Source organism: Ranitomeya variabilis, chromosome 2, assembly GCF_051348905.1.
Source record: "Ranitomeya variabilis isolate aRanVar5 chromosome 2, aRanVar5.hap1, whole genome shotgun sequence".
Taxonomy (NCBI): domain Eukaryota; kingdom Metazoa; phylum Chordata; class Amphibia; order Anura; family Dendrobatidae; genus Ranitomeya; species Ranitomeya variabilis.
In genome coordinates, this window is record NC_135233.1 from 127381427 (window position 1) to 127409262 (window position 27836).

Here is a 27836-nt window from a genome sequence, read left to right on the forward strand (position 1 = left end):
ACAGATAACCAGTGTGCAATACTGGGCCTTTTTTTTTTTTTTTTGTAAATTCTCCCTGAAAAAAAAAAATTATTGTGGGAGATAAAGATTGGCAAGTCTGCCTCTGTGCCATTGCTGTGTGTGGCATCTGTCTCTCATTGTGTGACACAGAAAACCAGTGTGTAATACTGGGCCTTTTTTTTTTTTTGGTAAATTCTCCCTGAAAAAAAAAAAAAATAGTGGGAGATAAAGATTGGCAAGTCTGCCTCTGTGCCATTGATGTGTGTGGCATCTGTCTCTCATTGTGTGCCACCGAAAACCAGTGTGTAATACTGGGCCTTTTTTTTGTGGTAAATTCTCCCTGAAAAAAAAAAAATTAATAGTGGGAGATAAAGATTGGCAAGTCTGCCTCTGTGCCATTGCTGTGTGTGGCATCTGTCTCTCATTGTGTGCCACAGAAAACCAGTGTGTAATACTGGGCCTTTTTTTTTTGGTAAATTCTCCCTGAAAAAAAAAAAATAGTGGGAGATAAAGATTGGCAAGTCTGCCTCTGTGCCATTGCTGTGTGTGGCATCTGTCTCTCATTGTGTGCCACAGAAAACCAGTGTGTAATACTGTTAATTTTTTTTTTTTTTTTAATTCTCCCTGAAAACAAAAAATAGTGGAAGATTAAGATTGGCATTTCTGTTTGAGTGCCGGTCGTGTGTGTGCCATCTGTCTCAAATTATTGTGGCACAGAAAACCTAGTGTGTAACATTGGGCCTGGTTTTCCTTTCAGTGTCAGCCACCTATAAAGGTGTATATAAATCCTACAGAAGTTAGAGTTCACCTTATAAGTTGTTTTACAGTAACAAATACCGTTACTTTGGTTATGTTTTGCAAACAATGAGGAAGTCTGGTGGAAGAGGTCGTGGCCGTGGGCGGTCATTGTCAGCTGGTAATGATGGTAGTGGTGGTGGAGCATCTGGTGGTCGTGGTAAAAGCAGTACAGCACCTAAGTCTCGAGTTGTTGAGCCAAAAATGTCTGGCTACACAAGGCCTCGAACGCTACCTTTTCTGGGAGTAGGAAAACCACTTTTAAAGCCGGAGCAGCAAGAACAAGTTTTGGCTTTCATTGCTGACTCAGCCTCTAGCTCTTTTGCCTCCTCTTCTGAAAGTGCAAAATGTAAAAGCAGCGCGTCGTTAGTGGATGTTCACGGTCAGGGACAAGTCGCTTCCTTGTCTTCTTCACCCAGAACAAGAGAGAAGGATGCGTCAGGAGACACAACGGGTTACTCCATGGAGCTCTTTACACATACCGTTCCTGGGTTAGACAGTGAAACAGTTAACAGGCCATGCCCATTAGAAGTTGAATCGGACATGGAGTGCACTGATGCACAGCCACAGCCAGATTACTATGCTGTTCCTTTGACTCAGACCAGAACATTGCCCTCGCAGTGTACTGAGCCAGAATCAAACCCAGCTGAGACTATGGTGCCCCGTCACAAACGCTATACCACCGGCTTACACGGTGACACAGACGAAGTTGCACACGAGATAGAAGAGGAGGTCATAGATGACCCAGTTGTTGACCCTGATTGGCAGCCATTGGGGGAACAGGGTGCAGGCGGCAGTAGTTCTGAAGTGGAGGAGGAGGAGGAGCCGCAGCAGGCATTAACATCACAACAGGTTCCATCTGCCGGGCCCGTATCTGGCCAAAAACACGTGGCAAAACCAAAACCAGTTGGAGGACAGCGTGGCCATCCGGTTAAAGAAGCTCAGTCTGTAATGCCTGAAAAGGTATCTGATAGTAGAAAGAGTGCAGTCTGGCATTTTTTTAAACAACATCCAAATGATCAGCGCAAAGTCATCTGTCAAAAATGTTCAACTACCTTAAGCAGAGTAAGTTAGAATCTTAAAAGTCTAAATACAAGTTGCATGCATAGACATTTATCCACCATGCATTTGCAAGCCTGGACTAACTACCAAACGTGCCTAAAGGTTGCAGCACCCTCGGCCAATGAAGCTAGTCAGCAACGCTACATCCCTTCCCTCCCTGTAAGCCCACCATTTCCCGCACCACCTGCAGTATCTGTGCAGCTTTTGTCTCCAGGCCAAAGCAGTCAGGGAATCACCAGGTTCGTAGTAGGAAACACTGCATGTAGGGCACCGGCAAGAATACCATCTCCAAACCTCTCTCAGTCTGCCATGTCCACCGGCACCACCGCTAGTTCCACGATCTCCAGCTCTCCAGTCCAGCTCACCCTACATGAGACTCTTGTTAGGAAAAGGAAGTACTCATCCTCGCATCCGCGTACACAGGGTTTGAACACCCACATTGCTAGACTAATCTCATTAGAGATGATGCCCTATCGGTTAGTTGAAAGCGAAGCTTTCAAAGCGCTGATGGACTATGCTGTACCACGCTACGAGCTACCCAGTCGACACTTCTTTTCTAGAAAAGCCATCCCAGCCCTCCAACAGCATGTTAAAGACCGCATCGTCAATGCACTCAGGCATTCTGTGACTACAAAGGTGCACCTGACAACAGATGCATGGACCAGTAGGCATGGCCAGGGACGTTACGGGTCCATCACGGCACACTGGGTGAATGTGGTGGAAGCAGGGTCCACAGGCGACAGCAATATTGGGACAGTTCTGCCTAACCCACGGTCAAGGAAAGAGTTGGCTGTAGGCGTTCGCCCCCCCTCCTCCTCTTCCTCCTGCAGAAGCGAGAGCTCGTCCTCAGACCGCAGTCGCACATCCACTCCATCCGCAGCTGCCACTGTTGCACACCAGGTGTGCCATTATGGGACAGCTAGTGGCAAGCGTCAGCAGGCTGTATTGGCAATGAAGTGTTTGGGCAACAACAGACACACCGCGGAAGTTCTGTCACAGTTCTTGCAGAAAGAAAGTCAGTCATGGCTGGGCACTGTACATCTTGAGGCAGGCAAGGTAGTGAGTGATAACGGAAGGAATTTCATGGCTGCCATAGCCCTTTCCCAACTGAAACACATTCCTTGCCTGGCTCACACCTTAAACCTGGTGGTGCAGTGCTTCCTAAAAAGTTATCCAGGGATACCCGACCTGCTCCTCAAAGTGCGCAGACTTTGCTCGCATATCCGCCGTTCGCCCGTACACTCCAGCCGTATGCAGAACTATCAGCGGTCTTTGAACCTTCCCCAGCATCGCCTAATCATCGACGTTGCAACAAGGTGGAACTCCACACTGCACATGCTTCAGAGACTGTGCGAACAGAGGCGTGCTGTTATGCATTTGTGGGAGGATACACGGGCAGGCAGTTGGATGGCAGACATGGAGTTGTCAGGTGTGCAGTGGTCGAAGGTACAAGACCTGTGTCAAGTCCTTCAGTGTTTTGAGGAATGCACACGGCTGGTTAGTGCAGACAACGCCATAATAAGCATGAGCATTCCCCTAATGCGTCTGCTGATGCAAAGTTTGACGCACATAAAGGAGCAGGCGTCTGCAGCCGAGGAAGAGGAAAGCCTTGATGACAGTCAGCCATTGTCTGGTCAGGGCCGTGTAGAGGACGCGGTAGCGGGCGAAGAGGATGAGGAGGACGAGGAGGATGATGGACATGAGTACTTTTTTAATGAGGAAGCTTCTCCTGGGCCAACAGAAATTAGTGGCGTTGCAAGGCCGGGTTCTGGATTTTTAAGGGAGACAAGTGACGTAGATCTGCCTGTAATTGCCCCTATAACCAGCACAACCGCAGATTTGACAACTGGAACTTTGGCCCACATGGCGGATTATGCCTTACGTATCCTCAAAAGGGACCCACGCATTCTTAAAATGATGACCGATGACGATTACTGGTTGGCCTGCATCCTTGACCCTCGCTATAAAGGCAAATTGCAAAATATTATGCCACATGAGAACCTCGAGCAACCAAACAAGCAACTCTTGTAGACCGTTTGATTCAGGCATTCCCAGCACACAGCGCCGGTGATGGTTCTCACACGAGCTGCAGGGGGCAACAGGGCAGAGGTGGTAGAGGTGCACAAATCAGAAGTGGCGTTGGACAGAGGGGTTTTCTGACCAGGTTGTGGAGTGATTTCGCAATGACCGCAGACAGGACAGGTACTGCAGCATCTATTCAAAGTGACAGGAGACAACATTTGTCCAGTATGGTTACTAACTATTTTTCATCCCTTATCGATGTTCTCCCTCAACCGTCATTCCCATTTGATTACTGGGCATCCAAATTAGACACCTGGCCTGAATTGGCAGAATATGCATTGCAGGAGCTTGCTTGCCCAGCAGCTAGTGTGCTATCAGAAAGAGTATTCAGTGCTGCTGGTTCAATATTAACCGAAAAAAGGACTCGTCTGGCTACCCAAAATGTGGATGATCTAACCTTCATTAAAATGAACCACTCCTGGATTTCAAATTATTTTGCCCCACCTTTCCCGGCTGACACCTAGCTTTCCTATAAAAAGGTCTTGCTTGTGGACTGGTCTTACTGAGTGTTCCAATCTCTTAATTTGCAGCAGCTGTTTGTCCAGCATACGACATGTTTACACCTCCCTCAATGGGAAAACTCCCCCCACGGGGCCGTGGTCTCGCCACTTGGCGCAAGCACCCGTTAGAGTGCCGTTTGTCTGAAGAGGTGGGTGTGCCCGCTTTTGGTCGACGGCACTGCTACTGGGTCCCTCATAGTACAATAAAGTGTCTCTGGCGGTGGTGGCGCGCACCCAACGTCAGACATACCGTTGTAACATGAGGGGGCCTGGGACAGTACCGCCGGCCACAAGAGAGTTCACCCCCCCAGCTCTAACTGTGCTCTACCACGTGCAAAATTATCTCACAGCTCCACCAATGTTTAGTCTATGCGCTGACATCATTCAATGCCTGGCACTGACAATACCAATTTGTTGACATCTATGATGCTAGTTAAAGTAGTCTGGGTCAGTGTCCTATATTGACACCAGTAAATACTTACTGCCAAATTACTATGTCAGAAACTCAGCAGATGAGCCCACCCCTGTACCTAAGTATGCCACCCTTTTTTTGTTTTTTTTGGGGGGGTTTTGCGAGACATTAACATCTATTTATTTTTTGTGAGTACTAACTGTCAGACTCTCCTTGCAATCGTCCGCCGCTGACCACACCAATGCTGCCTGTGTACCCCTGCGAGATAACTCTAAGTGCCTTAAGCCTATTTTTAGTTATTTTAGGCCTAGTAAGCCTGTCTGCGGTCCCTCCTTGCAATCCTCCTCCACTGACCACAACAATGCTGCCTGTGTACCCATGTAACCTATTTAAAACTGCCTTGAGCCTATTTTTATTTATTTTAGGCCTAGTAAGCCTGTCTGCGGTCCCTCCTTGCAATCCTCCTCCACTGACCACAACAATGCTGCCTGTGTACCCCTGCGAGATAACTCTAAGTGCCTTGAGCCTATTTTTAGTTATTTTAGGCCTAGTAAGCCTGTCTGCGGTGCCTCCTTGCAATCCTCCTCCACTGACCACAACGATGCTGCCTGTGTACCCATGTAACCTATTTAAAACTGCCTTGAGCCTATTTTTAGTTATTTTAGGCATAGTAAGCCTGTCTGCGGTGCCTCCTTGCAATCCTCCTCCACTGACCACACCAATGCTGCCCGTGTTCCCCTGGAACCTATTTTACAGTGCATAGAGCCTATTTTTTTATTTTATTTAATATTAATAAAGCCATGATGGACTACGCTGTACCACGCTATGAGCTACCCAGTTGACAATTCTTTTGCGAGAAAAGCCATCCCAACCCTCCATCAGCATGTAAAAGACCGCATTGTCCATGCACTCTGTCAGTCCAAAGGTACACCTGACAACAGACGCATGGACCTGTACGCATGGCCACGGAAGGTTACGTGTCCTTTACGGCGCAATGGGTTAATGTGTTGGATGCATGGTCCACAGGGGACAGCCTACTAAGTCTGTCTGCAGTCCCTAATTCAAGTTGTCCTCAACTGAATAAATCTGAGCTTCAACCTTCTGGCTCTCATTAAGTGCTATTTTTTAAAAAATTGGTGGTTGGGGCCTACTAACGGTGTCTGACGCTCCCTGGTGTTGTCCTCAACTGAATAAATCTGAGCTTCAACCTTCTGGCTCTCATTAAGTGCTATTTTTTAAAAAATTGGTGGTTGGGGCCTACTAACGGTGTCTGACGCTCCCTGGTGTTGTCCTCAACTGAATAAATCTGAGCTTCAACCTTCTGGCTCTCATTAAGTGCTATTTTTAAAAAAAATTGGTGGTTGGGGCCTAATAACTGTTTGCCGCTCCCTGGTGTTGTCCTCAACTGAATAAATCTGAGCTTCAACTTTCTGGCTCTCATTAAGTGCTATTTTTTAAAAAATTGGTGGTTGGGGCCTACTAACGGTGTCTGACGCTCCCTGGTGTTGTCCTCAACTGAATAAATCTGAGCTTCAACCTTCTGGCTCTCATTAAGTGCTATTTTTTAAAAAATTGGTGGTTGGGGCCTACTAACGGTGTCTGACGCTCCCTGGTGTTGTCCTCAACTGAATAAATCTGAGCTTCAACCTTCTGGCTCTCATTAAGTGCTATTTTTAAAAAAAAATGGTGGTTGGGGCCTAATAACTCTGTTTGCCGCTCCCTGGTGTTGTCCTCAACTGAATAAATCTGAGCTTCAACCTTCTGGCTCTCATTAAGTGCTATTTTTAAAAAAATTGGTGGTTGGGGCCTAATAACTCTGTTTGCCGCTCCCTGGTGTTGTCCTCAACTGAATAAATCTGAGCTTCAACCTTCTGGCTCTCATTAAGTGCTATTTTTAAAAAAATTGGTGGTTGGGGCCTAATAACTCTGTTTGCCGCTCCCTGGTGTTGTCCTCAACTGAATAAATCTGAGCTTCAACCTTCTGGCTCTCATTAAGTGCTATTTTTAAAAAAAATTGGTGGTTGGGGCCTAATAACTCTGTTTGCCGCTCCCTGGTGTTGTCCTCAACTGAATAAATCTGAGCTTCAACCTTCTGGCTCTCATTAAGTGCTATTTTTTAAAAAATTGGTGGTTGGGGCCTACTAACGGTGTCTGACGCTCCCTGGTGTTGTCCTCAACTGAATAAATCTGAGCTTCAACCTTCTGGCTCTCATTAAGTGCTATTTTTTAAAAAATTGGTGGTTGGGGCCTACTAACTGTGTCTGCCTCTCTTTACAGTTGTCCTCCAGTGAACTAAGCAATGCCGCCTGGTTAGTCCTGTTATCAATTTTGAACTGCATTTAGCCCACTTTATTATTTGGGCCTATATCAGTGTTTCCTCCTCATCCTGCCCATTGCCCAGCCGGTGCTAGATGAGTCTTGTGGTACTTTGACCCAGACCACTACATTCCCCTTGCACGCTACACAGCCACAATCTGACCCTGCTGAAAGTCAGGTTCCCCTTCCCGCATACTATACCACCTTACACAGGGACAAAGAGGAAGGTGCAGATGAAAGTGCAGGTTTCTTCAACAGGTAGGGGGGCATACTTGTTGGCGACGTCACAGGCACAGGGCCCCTCAGAGTACGCAAAAGTGTCGCTGCCGGTGGGAGGCGCCCCCGCCGTGCAAACACACCGCCGTACTTTGAGGGGCCCTGTGCCAGTGCCAATGCGAACGAGTGGGCCTCCCTGCTTGCTCAGGATCACAGCACTTGCAAAGTTGAAATACTTACCTCTCACTGCTCCACCGCCGTGACGTAGTCCACGTTTCCTGGGCCCACTAAAACCTTGAACCAGCCCTACCCCATTGACTTGCATTGGGTTTCATGTTTCGGTCGATCCCCGACTTTTTGCAATAATCGGCCGACTTCACTCGACTCGACTTTGCACAAAGTCGGGTTTCGCAAAACCCGACTCGATCTTAAAAAAATGAAAGTCACTCAACCCTAACTCAGGATCACAGCACTTGCAAAGTTGAAATACTTACCTCTCACTGCTCCACCGCCGTGACGTAGTCCACGTTTCCTGGGCCCACTAAAACCTTGAACCAGCCCTACCCCCCACAACTTTTGCCAAATGACCCCCAATTTCCAATGCCCAACTATTATTATAAACTTAATTAAGATTGACAAGCTTCAGAAACAAGAATGGATGTTTTTGGCATTAAAATGGGCACTGTAGGTGTTTTCCTGGCCTCCACTCACTGCCGACTATGCTTCCCCATTGACTTGCATTGGGTTTCATGTTTCGGTCGATCCCCGACTTTTCGCGATAATCGGCCGACTTCACTCGACTCGACTTTGCACAAAGTCGGGTTTCGCAAAACCCGACTCGATCTTAAAAAATGAAAGTCGCTCAACCCTAGTCTGGACTCCTCTACCGGCTCAGTCTGGAGTTCTTCACCAGCTCAGGCTGGAACTACCTTCAGTCTGGAGTTCTCCACCGGCTCAGTATGGGGTGCTCCATCGGCTCAGTCTGGAATCCTCCTCAGTCTGGAGTCCTCCACCAGCTCAGTCTGGAACTACCATCAGCCTGGAATTCTTCACCGGCTCAGTCTTGACTCAATCGTCTAGCATGGTGCTCATCATCAAAGTTGTTTTCTTTTTCTGCCATTTATTATATGCAAAATCTTTTTTTTTGGCAACTTTAATAAAGGGCAGACATGATTAGAAGGGTTCCCAGAGCCTGTGTGCTGCCAGAAGGGGGGTGTACCTTTGTGTGTTATGGGCAGTGTGAGACTCGCTGACACCCTTCGGTGCCCACTTTGTGACCAGCCTGCACCACTGGGCACCTCTGCATTGTATGTTATTATGGGGATCAGTTTTGCTACTTAAGGGACTTTTTGCATGTGATATTAGTGGGCCCAACTGGTGGTCTCTATGGTGATGCCGGACCTGAACACCTGATAATCCGGCCATGTGTCCGGTATAGGCCGTAGTCACTGACAGGTTTCGGTTTTCTGATCATTAGACGAGAAACGAAACTGAAACCGGCGGCTCTCCCGTCTCCGCCGCCCTCCCGCCAGACTCTCTTGTGTTGTTGCAGCTCCCGTAGCAGAAGCCATCGGTGTCCGTACATAACCCTTCCCGGGACACGGCGGCGAGTAACCGGTGCAGTCTGTGGACGCCAAAGAGCGGCAGGTGAGGAGGACGCGGCCCCTGAGCTGACCATAGGCGGACGTGCTGTGTAGCTGCCACCGCTGGGGAGAACACACAGGTCTCTGGGAACCTACGCGGCATGCTGGGAGTTGTAGTTCCACAACCCGCTACCAGCCTCACTCTAGGATTTTACTGGGTGCAAGCCAGGATTTCTAGGGCCATGTTCACACTTTGCGGTGTTTACCGCGGATCCGCGGCGATTTTGATGCTGCGGGTCCGCAGCAGTTTCCATAGCGTTTACATTAACATGTAAACCCTATGGAAACCGCAAACCGCTGTGCACATGCTGCGGGAAAAACCGCGCAGAAACGCAGCGGTTTAAAACCCGCAGCATGTCACTTCTTTGTGCAGAATCGCTGCGATTCTGCACCCATAGAAATGCATTGAACCCCTTAGGCCATGTTCACACTCTGCGGCGTCCCTCTGTGGGTTCTCCCGCAGCGGAATTGATAAATCTGCAGGGCAAAACCGCTGCGGTTATCCCTGCAGATTTATCGCGGTTTGTTCCGCGGTTTCCGCTGCGGGATTACTCCTGTACTATTGATGCTGCATATGCAGCAATATGCAGCATCAATAGTAATGATAAAAATAATAAAAATTGGTTATACTCACCCTCTGATGTCCGGATCTCCTCGGCGCTGCACGCGGCGGTCCGGTTCCAAAGATGCTGTGCCGAGAAGGACCTTCGTGACGTCACGGTCATGTGACCGCGGCGTCATCACGGTCATGTGACCGCGACGTCACCGCAGGTCCTGCTCGCACAGCAACTGAGACCGGACAGCCGCGGGCAGCGCTGAGAGGTGAGTATATCATTATTTTTTATTTTAATTCTTTTTTTTTTACACTATTTATGCTTCCCAGGGCCTGGAGGAGAGTCTCCTCTCCTCCACCCCGGGTAGCAACTGCACATTATCCGCTTACTTCCCACATCGTGGGCACAGCCCCATGCGGGAAGTAAGCGGTTCAATGCATTCCTATGGGTGCAGAATCGCTGCGATTCTGCACAAAGAAGTGACATGCTGCGGGTTGTAAACCGCTGCGTTTCTGCGCAGTTTTTCCCGCAGCATGTGCACAGCGGTTTGCGGTTTCCATAGGGTTTACATGTTAATGGAAACGCAATGGAAACTGCTGCGGACCCGCAGCATCAAAATCGCCGCGGATCCGCGGTAAAAACCGCGAAGTGTGAACATGGCCTTACTTCCTGCATGGGGCTGGGCCCACGTTGCGGGAAGTAAGCGGTTAATGTGCAGGTGGTACCCGGGGTGGAGGAGAGGAGACTCTCCTCCAGGCCCGGGGAACCATATTTGGGGTAAAAAAAAAAAGAATAAAAATAAAAAATGATGCTATACTCACCTCTCAGCGCTGCCCGCGGCTGTCCAGTCTCACTTGCTGTGCGAGCAGGACCTGTGGTGACGTCGCGGTCACATGACCGTGATGACGCCGCGGTCACATGACCGTGACGTCACGAAGGTCCTTCTCGGCACAGCATCTTTGGAACCGGAGCGCCGCGTGCAGCGCCGAGGAGATCCGGACATCAGAGGGTGAGTATAACCAATTTTTATTATTTTTACCATTACTATAGAAGCTGCATATTGCTGCATATGCAGCATCAATAGTACAGGAGTAATCCCGCAGCGGAAACCGCGGAACAAACCGCGATAAATCTGCAGGGATAACCGCAGCGGTTTTGCCCTGCAGATTTATCAATTCCGCTGCGGGATAAACCCGCAGAGGGACGCCGCAGAGTGTGAACATGGCCTAATAGTGTAGATTGGTATGCTGAGATTTGTAGTTCACCAGAAGAATTGTCAGGGGTGTGAATTGTAATGGGGGACATTTACTATTGTATTGTACCAGAATTTTTCAGCCCAGCTAGATTCTCGGGGTGTGTTCACACAATCTTTTTGCTGAGTTTTTGGAGCAGAAATTGACCAACAATGCCCCAAGTTTTTAAAAAAGTTTCTGTTCAGATTCTGCTTCAAAAACTGCGAGAGAAAAAAACCCTCTTCTTAGTGTAGAGATATCTTTATGCAATGGTCACAGGGAATTTATTTCAGAAAATAAAAAATCTCTTGGAAAACTCTTCCTGTTCATTTCTATGGGAAATCTACTTTGCTGTTCATACAAGGATTTTTTATAACCTGAAAAGATTAACCCCTTTACCCCCAAAGGTGGTTTGCATGTTAAAGAGAATCTGTCACGTAATTTTGGGCTTATAAACTGCGGCTGCCATCGGCATCAGGGGCTTATCTACAGCATTCTGTAATGCTGTAGATAAGCCCCAGATGAAACCTGAAAGATAAGAAAAACAGGTTATATTATACTCACCCGGGGGCGGTCCCGGTGCGGTCCGGTCCGATGGGCTTCGCGGTCCGGGGCCTCCCATCTTCTTACGATGACGTCCTTCTTTGCTTCCTGTCATGGCTCCGGTGCAGTCGAACTTTGTACTGTTGAGGGCAGCGTAAAGTACTGCAGTGCGCAGGTGCTGGGCCTCTCTGACCTTTCCCGGCTCCTGCGCACTGCAGTACTTTGATCTGCCCTCAACAGGGCAGAGAATTACGCCTGCGCAGGAGCCACGACAAGAAGCAAAGAAGAGGACGTCATCATATGAAGATTGGAGGCACTGGACCCGGACCTGTGACACCCATCGGACCCGGATCGCATCGGACCGCCCCTGGGTGAGTATAATCTAACTTGTTTTTCTTATCTTTCAGGTTACATCGGGGGCTTATCTACAGCATTACAGAATGCACCCTTAAGGCCCCGTCTCACACAGCGACGCTGCAGCGATACAGACAACGATGCTGATCGCTGCAGCGTCGCTGTGTGGTCGCTGGGGAGCTGTCACACAGACAGCTCTCTCCAGCGACCAACGATCAGGGGAACGACTTCGGCATCGTTGAAACTGTCTTCAACGATGCCGAAGTCCCCCTGCAGCACCCGGGTAACCAGGGTAAACATCGGGTTACTAAGCGCAGGGCCGCGCTTAGTAACCCGATGTTTACCCTGGTTACCAAAAAAAACAAACAGTACATACTCACCATCTGTTGCCCGTCAGGTCCCTTGCCGTCCGCTTCCCGCTCTGACTGTGTGCCGCCGTACAGTGAGAGCAGAGCGCAGCGGTGACGTCACTGCTGTGCTCTCACTTTACGGCGGCAGTCAGAGCAGGAAGCAGACGCCAAGGGACCTGACGGGCAACAGATGGTGAGTATGTACTGTCTGTTTTTTTTTACATTTACGCTGGTAACCAGGGTAAACATCGGGTTACTAAGCGCGGCCCTGCGCTTAGTAACCCGATGTTTACCCTGGTTACCAGTGAAGACATCGCTGGATCCGTGTCACACACACCGATTCAGCGATGTCAGCGGGACCTCAACGACCAAAAAAAGGTCCAGGCCATTCTGACACGACCAGCGATCTCACAGCAGGGGCCTGGTCGCTGCTACGTGTCACACATAGCGAGATCGCTACTGAGGTCGCTGTTGCGTCACAAAACTTGTGACTCAGCAGCGATCTCGCTAGCGATCTCGCTATGTGAGACGGGGCCTATAGATGAATTCATCGGGGAGTGTAGTTTGTAAAATGAGTTCACATATACGGGGGGTTTCTGCTGTTCTGGCACCTCAGGGGCTCTGCCTATGTGACATGGCACCCTCAAACCATTGCAGCAAAATCTGAACTCCAATATGGCACCTCTTCCATTTTGAGTTTTGCACTGTGCCTCAAAAGTAGTATTCCCCTACATATGGGGTATCGGCATACTGAAGAGAAATTGCGCAACAAACTGTATTTTGCAATTTCTCTTGTTACCTTTATGGAAATGCAAAATTTTGGGCCAAAATATTTTTTTTGTAGGGAAAATGTGATTTTTTTTATTTATTTTCACGGCTCAATGTTATAAACTTCTGTGAAGCACATGGGAGTTCAAGGTGCTCACCACGCATCTAAGTACATTCCTAGAGGGGTCTAGTTTCCAAAATGGGGTCACTTGTTGGGGATTTCCACTGTTTAGGCACATTAGGGGCTCTCCAAATGGGACATGACGTCTGGTAATGATTTCAGGAAATTTTACATTCAAAAAGTCAAATGAGGCTCCTTCCCTTCTGGGCCCTGCCATGCACCCAAACAGTAGTTTTCTCTTGCATATGGGGTATCGGCGTACTCAGGAGAAATTGCACTACAAATTGCATGGTGCAATTTCTCCTGTTACCCTTATAAAAATACATTTGGGTCTAAAATATAATTTTTGTGAAAAAAAAATAGTGAAAAACCAGCTCACCTATTAGGCATTTGTTGTGGGGAAGCCCGGATACCGTGCAGTCATCACGTAAAACAATGGGGCAAACAGGAAAAAAAATCCAGCAGGCCTGCTGCTACACATTCTCCTGTGAACCATGTCATTGGACTTTGGATTTTATCCTCAATAGATTTTGATATTTTTGGAAGCTGGATTTTTTTCCCTGTTTTTATCTCTCTCTCTCTCTCTCTCTCTCTCTCGTCTGAATCACGTATTTAAGAGATTTACATGGAAACGCTGATGCAAGTGCTCAGTGTAGAGCACAGGATAAATGTGCACCTAAGTCTAACTGCGAGTTTTGGAAATGAAAAAAATCAACAGCAGGTGAAGAATTGGTTTTGTTTATTTCTTATTCTGTTCCTCATGCGGTGTAAGTGATTAGGCGACTTTATTATTTGTGTCGGTGCAATTACAGTGATACCACATTTATATTGGGTTTTATGTTTGACTGCTGTCACACACTAAAAGACGCTTTTTATTGTGAAAACTAGTTTTTGTATCACCATATATTGAGAGCTATAATTTTTCATTTGAGGTCTTGTTTTTTTTGCAGGACGAGTTGACGTTTTTACTGGTATCATTTTTGGGCACATGACAATTTTTGATCGCTTTCTATTCCAATTTTTGGGAGGCAGAATCAACAAAAAACAGCAATTTAGGAATTTTTTTTTGGAGGGGGTTTATTCCGTTCCGTGTGAGGTAAAATTGATAGTTTTATTCTTCGGGTCAGTACGATTACAGCAATACCTCATTTATATCTTTTTTATGTTTTGGTGCTTTTACCCAATAAAAACTACTTTATAGCAGTGATTGGGACCCCGTGTCACGACTCAGGGTCCCAGATCCAAAAGTAGAGGGGCTGTCAGAATCTCTGCCGGCTACCAGAATGCTGCGATCTCTTTTGATCGCAGCATTTTGGGGGCTAAAGTGCCGGGAGCGGTCCGTGACCGCTCCTGGCACTTAGTACCGGGTGTCAGCTGTCAGAATCAGCTATCACCCGGCATCGATCGCCCGCACACCACCCGTGTGCACGAGCGATCGCGCAGACGTAATAATTCGTCCCTGGTCAGACTCAGGTCACGTGGACGGATTATTACATCTGATGTCAGAAAGGGGATAAAAAAAACTCCTGGTGGGAAAAAAATGTGCAGGTCACTAAGGGTACCCATGATCAGGAATTGCTGTGCACTTATGCAGCGTCAAACCCGCAGCGGCCAGATGTTACAGCATAATGGATGGGATTTCTAGAAATCCCATGTGAACGAACGATGTGTGCGCCTTTCCGTAGACACTGACATGCAGAGCGTCATTCAGCACCACAGCATGTCAATATGTCACCAATAGAATGTATTGGATGCGGTAAATCCGCACTGTTCAGTGAACACATGGGGATTTCCCTGCGTGGTTAGAATACTCAATTTTTCTGGAGGTTTGCCTATCTAGATACCACTGTTAATAACGACTGCGAGAGCTAGATGGTTGTGAGAGGATGGGGTTTCCCTTTTTCATCCCATCGGTCACAACGCAATATGATGGAGTGGAGCCAGTTGTTGTCCTAGCAGTCAGAGGTCAAAGAATGACCTCCGGGTTTGACAGGTACAGTGGCCTGTGAGGCCCCTGCCATAGGCAGTGTCTATTTGTCTCCTGTCGGTGTAAGAGATCATGCAGACAAGGATATCAGACAGCACACAGAGAGCTCACTGAGTAGCCCTATTGTTATTCCATAGTGCTGTCCAGAAGAATGATTATTTTTCGGTCTGACTATCCGTAACACAAAAATGGCAGCATGCGCTAGTTTCTTCCAGGTCTCCTATCAGACTCGCCTATTGAGGTCTATGGTTGGTAAAAAAACATCCATCACAGAACTTCCCAGTGGCATCCGATTTTTTTACTGATACATTTCTATTATAAACACAGAAAACTGATCATGTACATTTTTCAATGTAGTCATATGAAAATGGATCGCACACAGACAACACGCAGAAATCACACGGATGTAAGAAACGCACACATGGATGACTGACAATCAGATGAAAATTAGATGAAAGTTGTCCGAGTTTTCTGGATGATACACGGATGATTTCTCATGTGCTCATCTGCAGGGGCCCTAAGGGGAAATGCACACAAGCATATAAAAAATCGTTCATGGTTTCATCCAGAAAACTCAAGACTAGAGATAGGCGAACCCCTGGATGTTCAGGTCCAGCGGGTTCAGCCGAACAGTTGAAAAAAAAAGTTTGGGTACCAGAACTAGACCCCATTCACTTGAATGCGGGGCCTGAACATCCCGTGTTTGCCGAGCTGTGATGCACAGCCGATGACAGCGTGAGCCAGCAACTGTGATCGGAGGTAAAAAGTTTTCTCCCGGCCTGCTGTCGCTAATAACAGTGAGAGCAGATGGCGGCTGATGGGAGTATTCATCAGCCGCTCCTGCACTCTAAATAAAAACGGCGTGGGTTCCCCTGTATTTTTGATAACTAGCCTGGCAAAACTGACAACTAGAGGCTGCAACCATCAGCCATCAGCGTTAGCAAGGCTGGTTATCAAGAATAGAGGGATTCCCACGCTGTTTTTTTAATTAATTATTTAAATAAATAATATAAAAAATTGGCATGGGGTCCCCCACATTTTTGACAACCAGCCAAGCTAAAGCAGACAACTGGGGGCTGGTATTCTCAAGCTGGTAAGGGTCTATGGATGTTGCCCCCCAAAGCCTAAAAATAGCCCGCAGCCGCCCAGAAAAGACGCATCTATTAGATGTTCCAATTCTGTCGCTTTACCCAGCTCTTCCCTCTTGCCCTGTGGCAAGTACTGTGCAGTGTAAATATACGGAATAAGGCCGCCGTCACACTATCAGTATTTGGTCAGTATTTTACATCAGTATTTGTAAGCCAAAACCAGGAGTGGGTGATAAATACAGAAGTGGTGCATATGTTACTATTATACTTTTCCTCTAATTGTTCCACTCCTGGGTTTGGCTTACAAATACTGATGTAAAATACTGACCAAATATTGATAGTGTGACGGCAGCCTTATACAGATACTGAGGATTACACCCAGTATACAGGACAGGAGAAGTGGTACTGTGCAGACCTCCGGAGTGGCCTAAATGGGTCTGACAGATTTTGGTCTGAGGCTCTATGCATTCTCTCATTTAAATTGGGTGAGATCCACCTGTTTTTGATGCCATTGAAAAGCAAAACTGAAAGCAATGAACTGGAGTATAAGCTGGCTTACATGCAATGTGCAGGAGCATGTTCACATTGGCCATTAAATGGACAAAACTTGCGATAGAAATAAAATGAACATATACCCTGCTATAAGTAAGTAAACAGCAATAGTACATATAAATAACATAGGGGACTTCATGAACCCTGTTATGACCGTGCTGACTGGGTACACCTTGGCGCTGGTGGGATGGCTTTTATGCTTTTTTTTAATCAAAAACAGTATTTACTAAGTACAGAATGTTATATGTGCTATTGCTTTTTACTTATAGCAGGGTGTATGTTCATTTTATTTCTATCCTAGTTTTGATTCCATGATGTATTTGGATCATGCCAAAATTAATGCCCAATTTTTTTAAACAGGTATTTACACTATTAATATATTTCCTTTTCTTTAAGGTTCCTAATTGAAATCCATTATGGCAGAACATAACTATAAAGGCATGCTCATAAGTCACTGTGACACATCTGGGCTGCGCTTTAGCTTTCAAATCTCCTCAACAGGACCAGCTCACAATCCCAGGTACAGAGGGTTCTTTCACTGGCTGTAGGGAACGGAGGATATCTTTATTCTTTATTTTATAATGTTGACATTATGGATTTTTTTTTCTTTTTGTTTTTGTATTTTTAGATTTACTGCTTGTGTGTTTGTAAATGAAGAAAAACGTGGCGAAGCACAAGACAAAACTAAAAAGGCAGCTGAGAACCTTGCATGCAAAATGGCTTTCCTCTCTCTACAAAACCAAGACCAGGTAAACAGTGTATCTATTTTTTAAAGGGGCTGTCTGCTTTTGACAATCTTTTTCTAAGTCCCTTTCATATGAACTAATTACTACAGTAGGGCTCTTTTCTTAATACCTTGATTTCCAAAATCTTTCTGTAACCTGAGCTGTTCTCCTTGTTACATAACCTGTGGCTGGGAAATTCCTGACTTCCTGTGATGTCATGTCAGATCCTTCCTAACTTCCTGGCTCTGGAATCTGATGTGACATCACGATCATGTGACTTTTACATGCTGAGGAGTGCGGTGCTCCACACACCCTATTCTATACCCTTATAATATATGCAGTCCAGCTCGTTTTGTTGAGCTGTATCTTTAGGCTTCACTCATCAAAAACAGCCAGCTATTTTGGATTCTTATTAACTACTGTATTTTATGGACTATAAGAGGCTCTTTTTCTCTGATCGCCCATGACGGCACCACGGAGAGAGGGGATCCGCCCACCAAGGACAGGAAACCTACGGATAAAAAGGCGGTACCACTCTCCTGCATCAGTTGGTTTCCTGTCCTTGATGGGAGACCTACGGACTTACCAGTTCGACGTTGGAATTCCGGGGCCAACCAGTCCGATTCAGGCAGCTGGGGTCCCTCTGCCTCGGCTAGGGTGGTGACCCGAAGCGCCACCGCTGGGAGCCAGGGGCGACAGGGTGTGCGGGTGAGGTGACAAGGAGTTCGCGGTCACCTCCCCAGGTAAGATGCAGCAGCGGCAACATCCAGGGGGGTCCCTCTGTGGCTGCGGGAGGTGCAGCGCGACCCTCCCTAAAACAAGCTTCAGTCTGCACGCTGCACCGCCATCGGGCGTGCAGAGTAACGCGCTATAGGGGCTGCATAGGACCGGGGGCGCCGGTCAGCAGTGCCATAGCTGCTTCCTGGGCGCCATCTTGAAAGTTCGGCGCATGCCCGGGATCTAAACTGGTCTCGCGAGTTGGGAGCTTCCGCGCAGGCGCCGGTAGATTACCGCTCGAGCGCTGGGCACGATCTGCGCAGGCGCTGACGGAGCGCCGCTCGGGCGCTGGGCGCGGTCTGCGCAGGCGCCGGCGGGGCTTCCGCTTGGGCGCCTAACGCGTCTGCGCAGGCGCCGGCGGCGCTAAACGCTCGGCGCGGTATGTGGGCGCCGGGCTAATGCACAGGCGCCGGCGTTCGGCGCTCCTCTCCGTGGACTGCGCAAGTGCAGAGGGCAAGCGGCGGGAGGGTTTAAATAGAGTAATCCACATCCTCCCAGTGGCTCTGCAGTGATAAGCAAGAGCCTCATGAGTAATAGTGCCGCAGCGCCAGCTCAGCCAAGTGTCAAAGCAGCATCCGCAGACCAGCAGCAGTATGAGCGACCCGACATCACCTCAGCCCGAGTCACCTCCACCTGTAGCATCGCCGCAGCAGCAGCAGCAAAAAAGGCGACAGCAGAAAGGGCACCAGGACACCAGCAAAGAACGCCAAAGGTCCCAGCACAGTAAGGAGTCCAGTAAGGCGTCGGGGAAAAAGCCAGAGGCAGAGAATCCCCAACCGGTATTTATGGGTCCTGGAGGTGGTAAGTGGATCTTCGTGAATGTCAGAGACAGTAAGATTGTTATTTGTCTCTTGTAGGGGAGGAAAAGCGTATGTAAAACTAAGCACAAAAGTTGCGCCATCTGTAGAGAGGATCTTCCACCTACATGGGATAAGAGACTATGCAATACTTGCATTCAGCAGACTGTATCTGAAAACCTTCCTGGGTTTGCAACAGATCTTAAAAGCCTGATTAAGGAGCAAGTAGAGGACACCTTCAGATCACTAAAAAGTGGGAAAAAAAAGAGAAAAACCAGACTCAGGTCCCCATCTCCCGTCTCAAAATCAGAAAGCGATAGTGAGAGTTCAGTGTCCTTCAACTCCTCCACCTCATCTTCATCATCTACTTCTTCCTCGGGGGGACATAACTGTTTCCCTCTAGAGGATACTGATGGCCTCATAAAAGCCGTGAGAAGTACCATGGGTCTGGTAGACTCCCACCCTAAAAAATCGGTACAAGACATCATGTTTGGGGGCCTGGAACAGAAAAAGAGAAGAGCTTTCCCTCTTAACGAAGCAATAGCAGCCTTAATTAAGAAAGAATGGAAGAAGCCCATGAGAAAGGCTCTTTTAACGCCAAAAAGAAAATACCCCTTCGAGGAGGAATCCTGCTCCTTTTGGGAAAAGGCCCCCAAATTAGATGTAGCGATCGCTAAAGCCTCAAAAAAATTTGCCCTCCCGTTCGAGGTCATGGGGGTCCTAAAAGACCCTATGGATAAGAAGGTAGATGCCTTTCTCAAAGGTGCCTGGGAGGCAGCGGGAGGAGGCCTGAAGCCGGCAGTAGCGGCAGCATGTACTTCACGCTCCCTGATGATTTGGCTGAACCAACTAGAGGGTCAATTAAAGGGGAAAACTTCCCGGGACTCAATGCTGGACACATTACCAGTAATGAGAGGGGCCGCGGCTTTCCTAGCTGATGCCTCGGCCGACTCCATCAGGCTATCCGCCAGAGCAGCAGGGTTTGCTAATGCGGCCAGGCGCGCCCTCTGGCTTAAGAATTGGCCAGGCGACCTACAAACGAAAACAAAACTGTGTACCATCCCCTGCGAAGGAGAATTTCTGTTTGGTTCCACCCTAGATGACATCTTGGAAAAAGCGGGGGACAAGAAAAAGTCCTTCCCCCCTCTGGGTCTCCCCTCTTATAGGAAGCCCTTTCGGAACAAGAGGTTTTTCCGTAGGAACCCGGGGAGAAGCCAGGGGAAATGGGAAGATAAAAAGAACAAAAATAAGGGGTTTATCTTTAATAAAAACCTCAATGACAACAAAAAACCTTCACAATGAAGGTTCGCCCCAGGTGGGGGGGAGATTATCTCTCTTTCTCCCAGCCTGGGAAAAGATTACCTCAAGTCGATGGATACTAAACATCATAGAGTCGAGACTGAGGTTAACATTCAAGAGGTACCCTCGTCCCTCTTTCAAGATAACACCCACAAGATCCTCGGCAGAAGAGCAGTTGACGCTAGAAAACGAGGTTGTCGGGTTAGTAAAAAAAGGAGTACTCCTGGAAGTTCCCCCTCAGGAAAGAGGGCAAGGTTACTATTCCCCTCTATTCCTGAGGAAGAAGCCAGATGGTTCCTTCAGGACCATTATCAATTTGAAAAACCTAAACAATTACCTAGAGGTTCAAGCATTCAAGATGGAAACAGTAAAATCATCTATCAAAATGCTGTTTCCTCAATGCTTCATGGTGGTCCTGGACCTGAGGGACGCATATTATCACGTCCCAATACACAAGGATCACCAAAAATTCCTCAGACTGGCAGTCCACATCCAGGGAGTCCTAAGTAACTTCCAGTTCTCAGCTCTACCATTTGGCTTAGCAATAGCCCCGAGGGTTTTTACAAAGTTGGTCGCGGAGGTAATGGCTCACCTCAGGGAAGAAAACACCCTGATCATACCATATCTGGACGATTTCCTGGTGATAGGCTCCTCCCTGCAACATTGCAAGAGTCAACTAGATCTAGTGATTCATTCTCTAAAAGATCTGAGTTGGCTAATAAACCTAGAAAAATCCAGACTGGTGCCTTCTCAGGTTCAGGAGTACCTAGGTCTCACTCTAGACTCCAAACAAATGGAATGTCGGCTCCCAGAGAGCAAAATACAAAAGATAAAAAATTTAGCGTTAAGAGTACAATCTCTTCCCTCCATAACACTCCGTCAGGGCATGTCCCTATTAGGCTCTATGACCTCCTGCATCCCGGCGGTCCAGTGGGCCCAACTACATTCAAGAGATCTCCAATGGCAGCTACTGTCAGAGCAAATCCTTCTAGGAGAGCATTTAGACGGGCGGTTAACATTGTCTCCTCGCACCAATCACTCTCTGACTTGGTGGACGTTGCAGGAAAATCTTTCCCAGGGAGTCCCATGGGTAATCCCGATCTCAAAGGTCCTAACTACGGACGCAAGCCCCTCAGGGTGGGGGGCTCATCTGGGCGATCTAGTAGCCCAGGGCATTTGGTCTCCGTCCCTTGCAAACAATTCCTCCAATATGAAGGAACTCCTGGCAGTAAAATTTGCCCTTCAGGAATTCTTGGGAGTCCTTCAATCTCACCATGTAAGGGTGATGTCGGACAATCAAGTAGTAGTATCTTACCTAAATCATCAGGGGGGTACCCGTTCCAAAAATCTAATGGAAGTGACCAGCTCAATCCTTCAAATAGCCGAGAGCAACCTTCTATCCCTGACAAGCCTACACATAAAGGGGGTAGACAATTACAAGGCAGACTTTCTAAGTCGATCCAGCCTAAAACAGGGGGAATGGGAACTAAATCCAGTGATATTTACTCAGATCACACAAAAATGGGGTGTTCTCAAAATAGATCTCTTCGCGAGCCATTTAAACAAAAAAGTAGCCTCCTTCTGCTCCCTATCTCCCTTGGGGAACCCAGTAGCTGTGGACGCTTTCCTGATCTCTTGGGGTCACCATCTGGTCTATGCCTTTCCTCCTCTCATTCTGATTCCAGCAGTGCTGAGGAAGATTCGGGAGGACGGGGCATTGGTCATCTTAATTGCCCCGTTCTGGCCGAAGAGACCTTGGTTCTCATGGATGAGGAAGATGTCAATATCCGACCCGTGGGTATTACCAGACCTCCAGGATCTATTGTCGCAGGGCCCAGTCTGTCATCCGCGAGTCAAGAACTTGCACTTGACAGCCTGGCTCTTGAGAGGAAAATATTAGAAAACAGAGGGTTCTCTTCGGGTTTAATCTCAACTCTGTTAAAAAGTAGGAAGCCGGTTACAACAAAACAATACGGCAAAATATGGAAAAAGTTTTTGTCTTCTTCAGGTGCAAAGATAGGGAAGGAGATTCCCCTTAATTCCATATTAGAGTTCCTACAAAAAGGTTTGGAGATGGGTTTAGCCACCAGTACCCTAAAAGTTCACGTGGCGGCATTGGGGGCATTATTCAATTTTGACTTAGCTTCAAATAGGTGGGTCTCTAGATTCATCAGAGCAGCAGGAAGATCGAGGCCTCTGCCAGTGAAAGTGGTTCCACAATGGGACTTAAACTTGGTCCTTAAAGCCCTGACTAGTCCACCATTTGAACCATTACATGAAACTTCAATAAAAAAACCTATCTCTCAAAACCGCTCTGTTAGTCGCCCTCACTTCTGCCCGTAGGGTTAGCGACTTACAGGCCCTCTCAGTTAATCCTCCTTACACACAATTTTTAGAGGATAGGGTCATTTTAAAAACAGACCCAGCATATCTCCCGAAAGTGGCTTCGAAATTTCACAGGTCTCAAGAGATATCTCTCCCCTCCTTCTGTCCCAACCCTACAAATAAGGAGGAACAAACATTACATACACTGGATGTAAGAAGGTGTCTCTTACACTACCTAGAAGCCACTAGAGAGAGTAGGGAGGATTCCTCTCTGTTTGTGTGTTTCCAGGGTCCCCGGAAGGGGAAAAAAGCTTCTAAAGCCACCATAGCAAGATGGATCACGGACGCCATCAGTCTTTCATACTCGGCAAGTGGGATGTCCGTTCCCGGGGAGGTTAAGGCTCACTCAACAAGGGCAGTGGCAACTTCCTGGGCGGAGAAGGCCGGAGCTTCTATAGACCAGATATGTAGAGCTGCTACCTGGTCCTCACCATCCACATTCTATAGGCACTATAGATTGGACCTAATCTCTTCTTCAGATCTTACCTTCGGTAAAAGGGTTCTGGAAGCGGTGGTCCCTCCCTGAATGTACTATCTATGCAATTCTCTCCGTGGTGCCGTCATGGGCGATCAGAGAAAAATATAGTTCTTACCGATAACGGTATTTCTCTGAGCCCATGACGGCACCCGTACATTCCCTCCCTTCACTTATGGGTGTGCACATTCAAAGAGTGCCATAGTCTATTCATAATCTACTTTTAGTTAAAATCACGTGGTATCTTACTAGGCTAAACAGTTAAAATTTGCAAATGCCTTAGTAGTCTCCCATCATTCTCTATGTAAACAAACTGATGCAGGAGAGTGGTACCACCTTTTTATCCATAGGTTTCCTGTCCTTGGTGGGCGGATCCCCTCTCTCCGTGGTGCCGTCATGGGCTCAGAGAAATACCGTTATCGGTAAGAACTATATTTTTTCCCAATTTTTTTTTGGGGGAAAATGGGGGTGCGTCTACTAGTCGGAATAAACTTACAAGTAACGTGGCGGTGGTCCCGGTCCGACGATGCAGCCTCCCTTCCCAGGTTGGTGCGGCGGTGGCCTGTTGAGCGGCGGTGGTTGTACTCTGTGGAACGGGGGAGGTGGTGGCGGTGGTCTGTGAGGCAGCGGGGCTCCGCCAGTATTTCTGAGGCCACCGCATCGCAGGAATGGATCTGAGCGGGCCTCCGGGAAAATGGCTGCCAGGGGCGGCGCATGCTCAGATTCCGATCTCAGCAACGAGATTCCCGTAGACCCCCGCATCACAGGAATGGATCTGCATGGGCCTCCGGGCTTTCACGAAATGCCGGCGGAGCCCCGCCGCCCCACAGGTCACCGCCCCTGTTCCACAGAGCACAGCCACCCCACAGGCCACAGCCGCCCCACAGGCCACAGCCGCCCCACAGAGCACCGCAGCCCCACAGAGCACCGCAGCCCCACAGAGCACCTGTCGCAAAATGCTTGCGGAGCCCCGCTGCACCACAGAGCAGCAACACCGCATCAGCCTGAGATGGGATTTCCCGGAGGCCACCGCACCAGCCTGGACCTCCGAACAACCCCTGTGACCACTCCTTCGCCTGTGCCGAAACCCCCCCCCCCCTAATCTGAATTCGGACTGTAAGACGGACCCCCATTTGACATTTTCTTATTTCCCTATTTTCCTTCGGGTGTGTCTTATCTGTTCACCACAGTCAAAACCCCTCCCATCTGCAGCTACTCCCATCTGCAGCTAGGCGACGACCGAGCTGGTTGGGCACAGTTTTGGCTGTCAAACACAGTTATTTTACGCCCCCAGTGAGAGCCATTCAGAAGCTGCATGTGGCTCTCACTGGTTTGCCGACTCCCATTGTTCACAGAAGGGAGCCAGCTCTTTGTGCCAGATCGGTTGTGAATGACCCATCACTAATGCAGTATACCCTGTATATACATCTTTCGCTCACCATCCGTGGCTGACCAGGTGATAAACATTATTACCATTATTACCTTGTCTGGTGTTCTATTGCTTTGTGTGTTACTTGTATCAAGGTGAAGCTGGGGATAGGATGGAAGGGTAAAAGCAAGGGATGTGCTCACTGCTGGCGTGCAGGCCAGCACAAGGGCTGATGTGAAATGTAGTCAGAAGGGAGAAGAGGATCTGAAGAGGGAGTGATGGCTGTAAAAACAAGTTGTTGCTTGGGGCAGGAAGTAAAGCAGAAAGGCATAAAACAACATGAACATTGGTAGAAAAAGGGTTCTTTTTTAGTCCATCACATCTTTAGATGGAATCTCTTAGTAGGATCAACCATCCGGAGCCGTCTATTGGGGCATGCAGGACATAGAAAGTTGAATAAAATAATAGCTAGATCTTTGCGATCTGATGTCTTATTCTAGAGAAATACACTTTTTTCATAATATGCAACTGAAGTGTTAAAAGGGTTATCCATGCTGGGGGTTCAGGGCTGCAGTCACTCTATGTGACTGCAGAATTGTGAATCCTAAAGCGCTCGCTGTCAGGATTGTTTGGTGCTGGCGCCAGGACCGGCTGGTCGATTTGCATACTTCCGGCCGCATTCAGACTAAACATATCTGGTCTCGATTAATTTGCTTGTATGGCGTGAGCCACACACATCTAGTTGGCACGTGACCGCATGTATGCAATTTCAAAGCTTTGGTAAAACGTGCGTTGGGTACAGCGGAGAGAGTGGATGAGCAGCATCTTCCCATATTCAAGTTACCTTGGAACTTATCTCCTTCTTTCCCTCCACACCAGCCACTTTGGGCACTTGTCACTTTACACCTTTTAAAACGGTTACAATAAATATTTAAATGTTATCTATAGTCGTTCACAATCCAAAGGTAAAAAATATAAAGGAATGGAGCGCACTTACCAAGGTAGAAAAAAGTCACAACTTTATTTGGACATACAGCAAGCTGGCAGGGAGGGATGTGGAAAGTGAAAGGACGACAGCTGTTTCGTGCCTACGGCACTTCGACAGGTCCTGACACCCGAAGGAAGCAGGGAGGGCTTTATAGTCACGTTACAATTGGCACCTCCCCACACCCGGCGTCACAGTGCAAAACACTAAATCAGAATGTGAATATAACAGATACAAAAAACACACGACATGTATATTATTAAAATCATTCTAACATGAGCGCTAAATAACATACGGAGCTTGTTATTTGGATTGAATGAACGTATTGACATGTCGATCTTTTTGTAAATAAAGTTGTGACTTTTTTCTACCTTGGTAAGTGCGCTCCATTCCTTTATATTTTTTACCTTTTGGATTGTGAACTATTTTCATTGGATGCAGCACCCAGTCGGATAGAAGGGGTTAACTTTGATGGCGGCAGTACTTTTAAGGTTTCCATTTATCAGGGGCTAACATATGACAGCAGTGCGGAGGTGTTTGCTTTTCTTCTGTGCTGATTTATCTATAGTCGTGTTTCATATCTATAGGCTTCATGTATGCAATTTTGCATACTTGGAGTTATGCGCTTGCATAATACTGGAGAATCCTGACAGCGTGCACTGCAGACTTGAACCCCGAGCCTGGACAACACCTTTAAAGGGAACCTGTCACTTGGTTCATTATACTCACCTGCAGGGCGGTCCGGTCCGATGGGCGTCGCTGGTCTTCGTTCGGCGCCTCCCTTCTTCTTATGATCCCCATCCTCCTGCTTGCTTTGTGTGGATAACGCATCCCTCCATCATCCACGGTCTTCTCAGCACATCCCTCCTGCGCAGGCACACTTCTCTGCCCTGTTGAGGGCAGAGCAAAGTACTGCAGTGCACAGGTGCCAGGGCTCTTTCACCTTTCCCGGCACCTGCGCATTGCAGTACTTTGCTATGCTCTCACCAGGGCAGAGAAGTGTGCCTGCGCAGGAATGCGGTGCTGAGGAGATGCCATCCACACGAAGCAAGCAGGAGGACGGCATCACAATAAAGAGAGGCGCTGGACCAAAAAGAGCGACACCCCTCGGACCGGAGCGCCTCGCAGGTGAGTCTAATTAACGTTTTTTTTTCTTCTCTTACAGGTCAGGTTGGGGGCTTATATACAGCATTACAGAATGCTGTATATCAGCCCTGAAAGGTGATGGCCATAACTGATATCGGACAAAACTGCTGACAGGTTCCCTTTAAGATCAATGGGCCAAATACAGATCCCCATGAGAATCTGCCTCCAGAGCTTATTTTAAATGAAAGGAGGTGTTACCAGTGTTATGTAATAGCTGACAGTCTGCTCTCATGTTCACACGGCAGAGCTGTGTGTGATTACAACTAATACATTACAACATTACAATCACATCTGCTTAGTTCTTCAGCTTCCATCTCATAGGCAGATAATGTGGGGGAAGGGTAGTTGTTACAGCCACCAGTCTCACGCCCTCCAAGCGCTTCCGCACTCACCCTGCGTTTCGCTCTGCTCCATCCAGTACTTGACCATCTCCCTGAGTTGTGCTGGTTGTGAGTCATGGGGGGGCGCGGCCAAATCCTGCAGGCATTTGTATCCACTCTGTCCTGCAGAGATTTGCTTTCCCAGCCTATTACCTGCTAGCAGGTGATATATCAGGTGACTCCACCCTCCATTCCTTGCCTGAATGTTGATTCCTAGCCTGCTAGCACCCGGCTATGCATTTGTCATTGTTCTTGTATACCTTTATTGACGGTCTGTTTACCCGCTCGGATTGACTACTCCATCCCTCACTTTGGCTTTGTTTTGTGAACCCATGCTGCTTGCACTGACCTCAGACCATCTGACTACGCTTTTGACTCTTCCTCCTGTACCTCATACCAGCGCCTCTGACCCTCCAGTCAGCTGCTGCAGTCATGGGAACTGCTATGGAGTGGTACCTGATGACTACCGGCATCCCAGCCTATCGTCACCATCAGAGGCACTAGTGAAGACCTAGTATACACTTAGTCACCCCCTCCAGGGTAAGCCCGGTCCGTGGCGTATTGGGCCCACAACCACCAGCGTTACAGTAGTACAGCAGAGCTGACTGCACTGTGACTAGAGAGCTGTAGCTGCAAATGTATTTGTCCTGAGAAAAATTTAAACTCTGCTACATTGTATAAGCTGTAATCAGATACAACTCTGCAAGCTCGGTTGACAGCACTATGAGTTAATAACTGCACCTGCAAGGGTGTTTGTAAGGAGACAAAGCCCAGCTCTGCTGTGCTGCATTGGTTATAATCACTTACAGCTGTGCAGAGCTATAGGAGAGCAGACTGTCGGTCATTACATGTCTCACACTGGTAAAGTACCCTTTCATTTGAAATACATGCTGAGCTCTGTATACCTCCCCCACACAAATCAG

At 47.9% G+C, this 27836-nt stretch overlaps 1 protein-coding gene across 4 annotated transcripts in view; it reads left to right on the forward strand.

The window, feature by feature from the left end:
- The first annotated feature begins 8535 nt into the window (after window positions 1-8535).
- The window catches only part of LOC143804667 (interferon-induced, double-stranded RNA-activated protein kinase-like), a 134554-nt gene continuing 115253 nt past the window's right edge, over window positions 8536-27836 (forward strand). For 3 of the 4 annotated variants that reach the window (XM_077282994.1, XM_077282992.1, XM_077282995.1), the window contains exons 1-3: window positions 8536-9030; window positions 16972-17095; window positions 17204-17324. In XM_077282994.1, the coding sequence (XP_077139109.1) occupies window positions 16992-17095; window positions 17204-17324 (225 nt within the window). In that variant the 5' untranslated portion in view covers window positions 8536-9030; window positions 16972-16991. Of the gene's footprint in view, window positions 9031-13898; window positions 14045-16971; window positions 17096-17203; window positions 17325-27836 lie in introns of all 4 variants that reach the window. The other variant, XM_077282993.1, reaches the window with a different exon arrangement.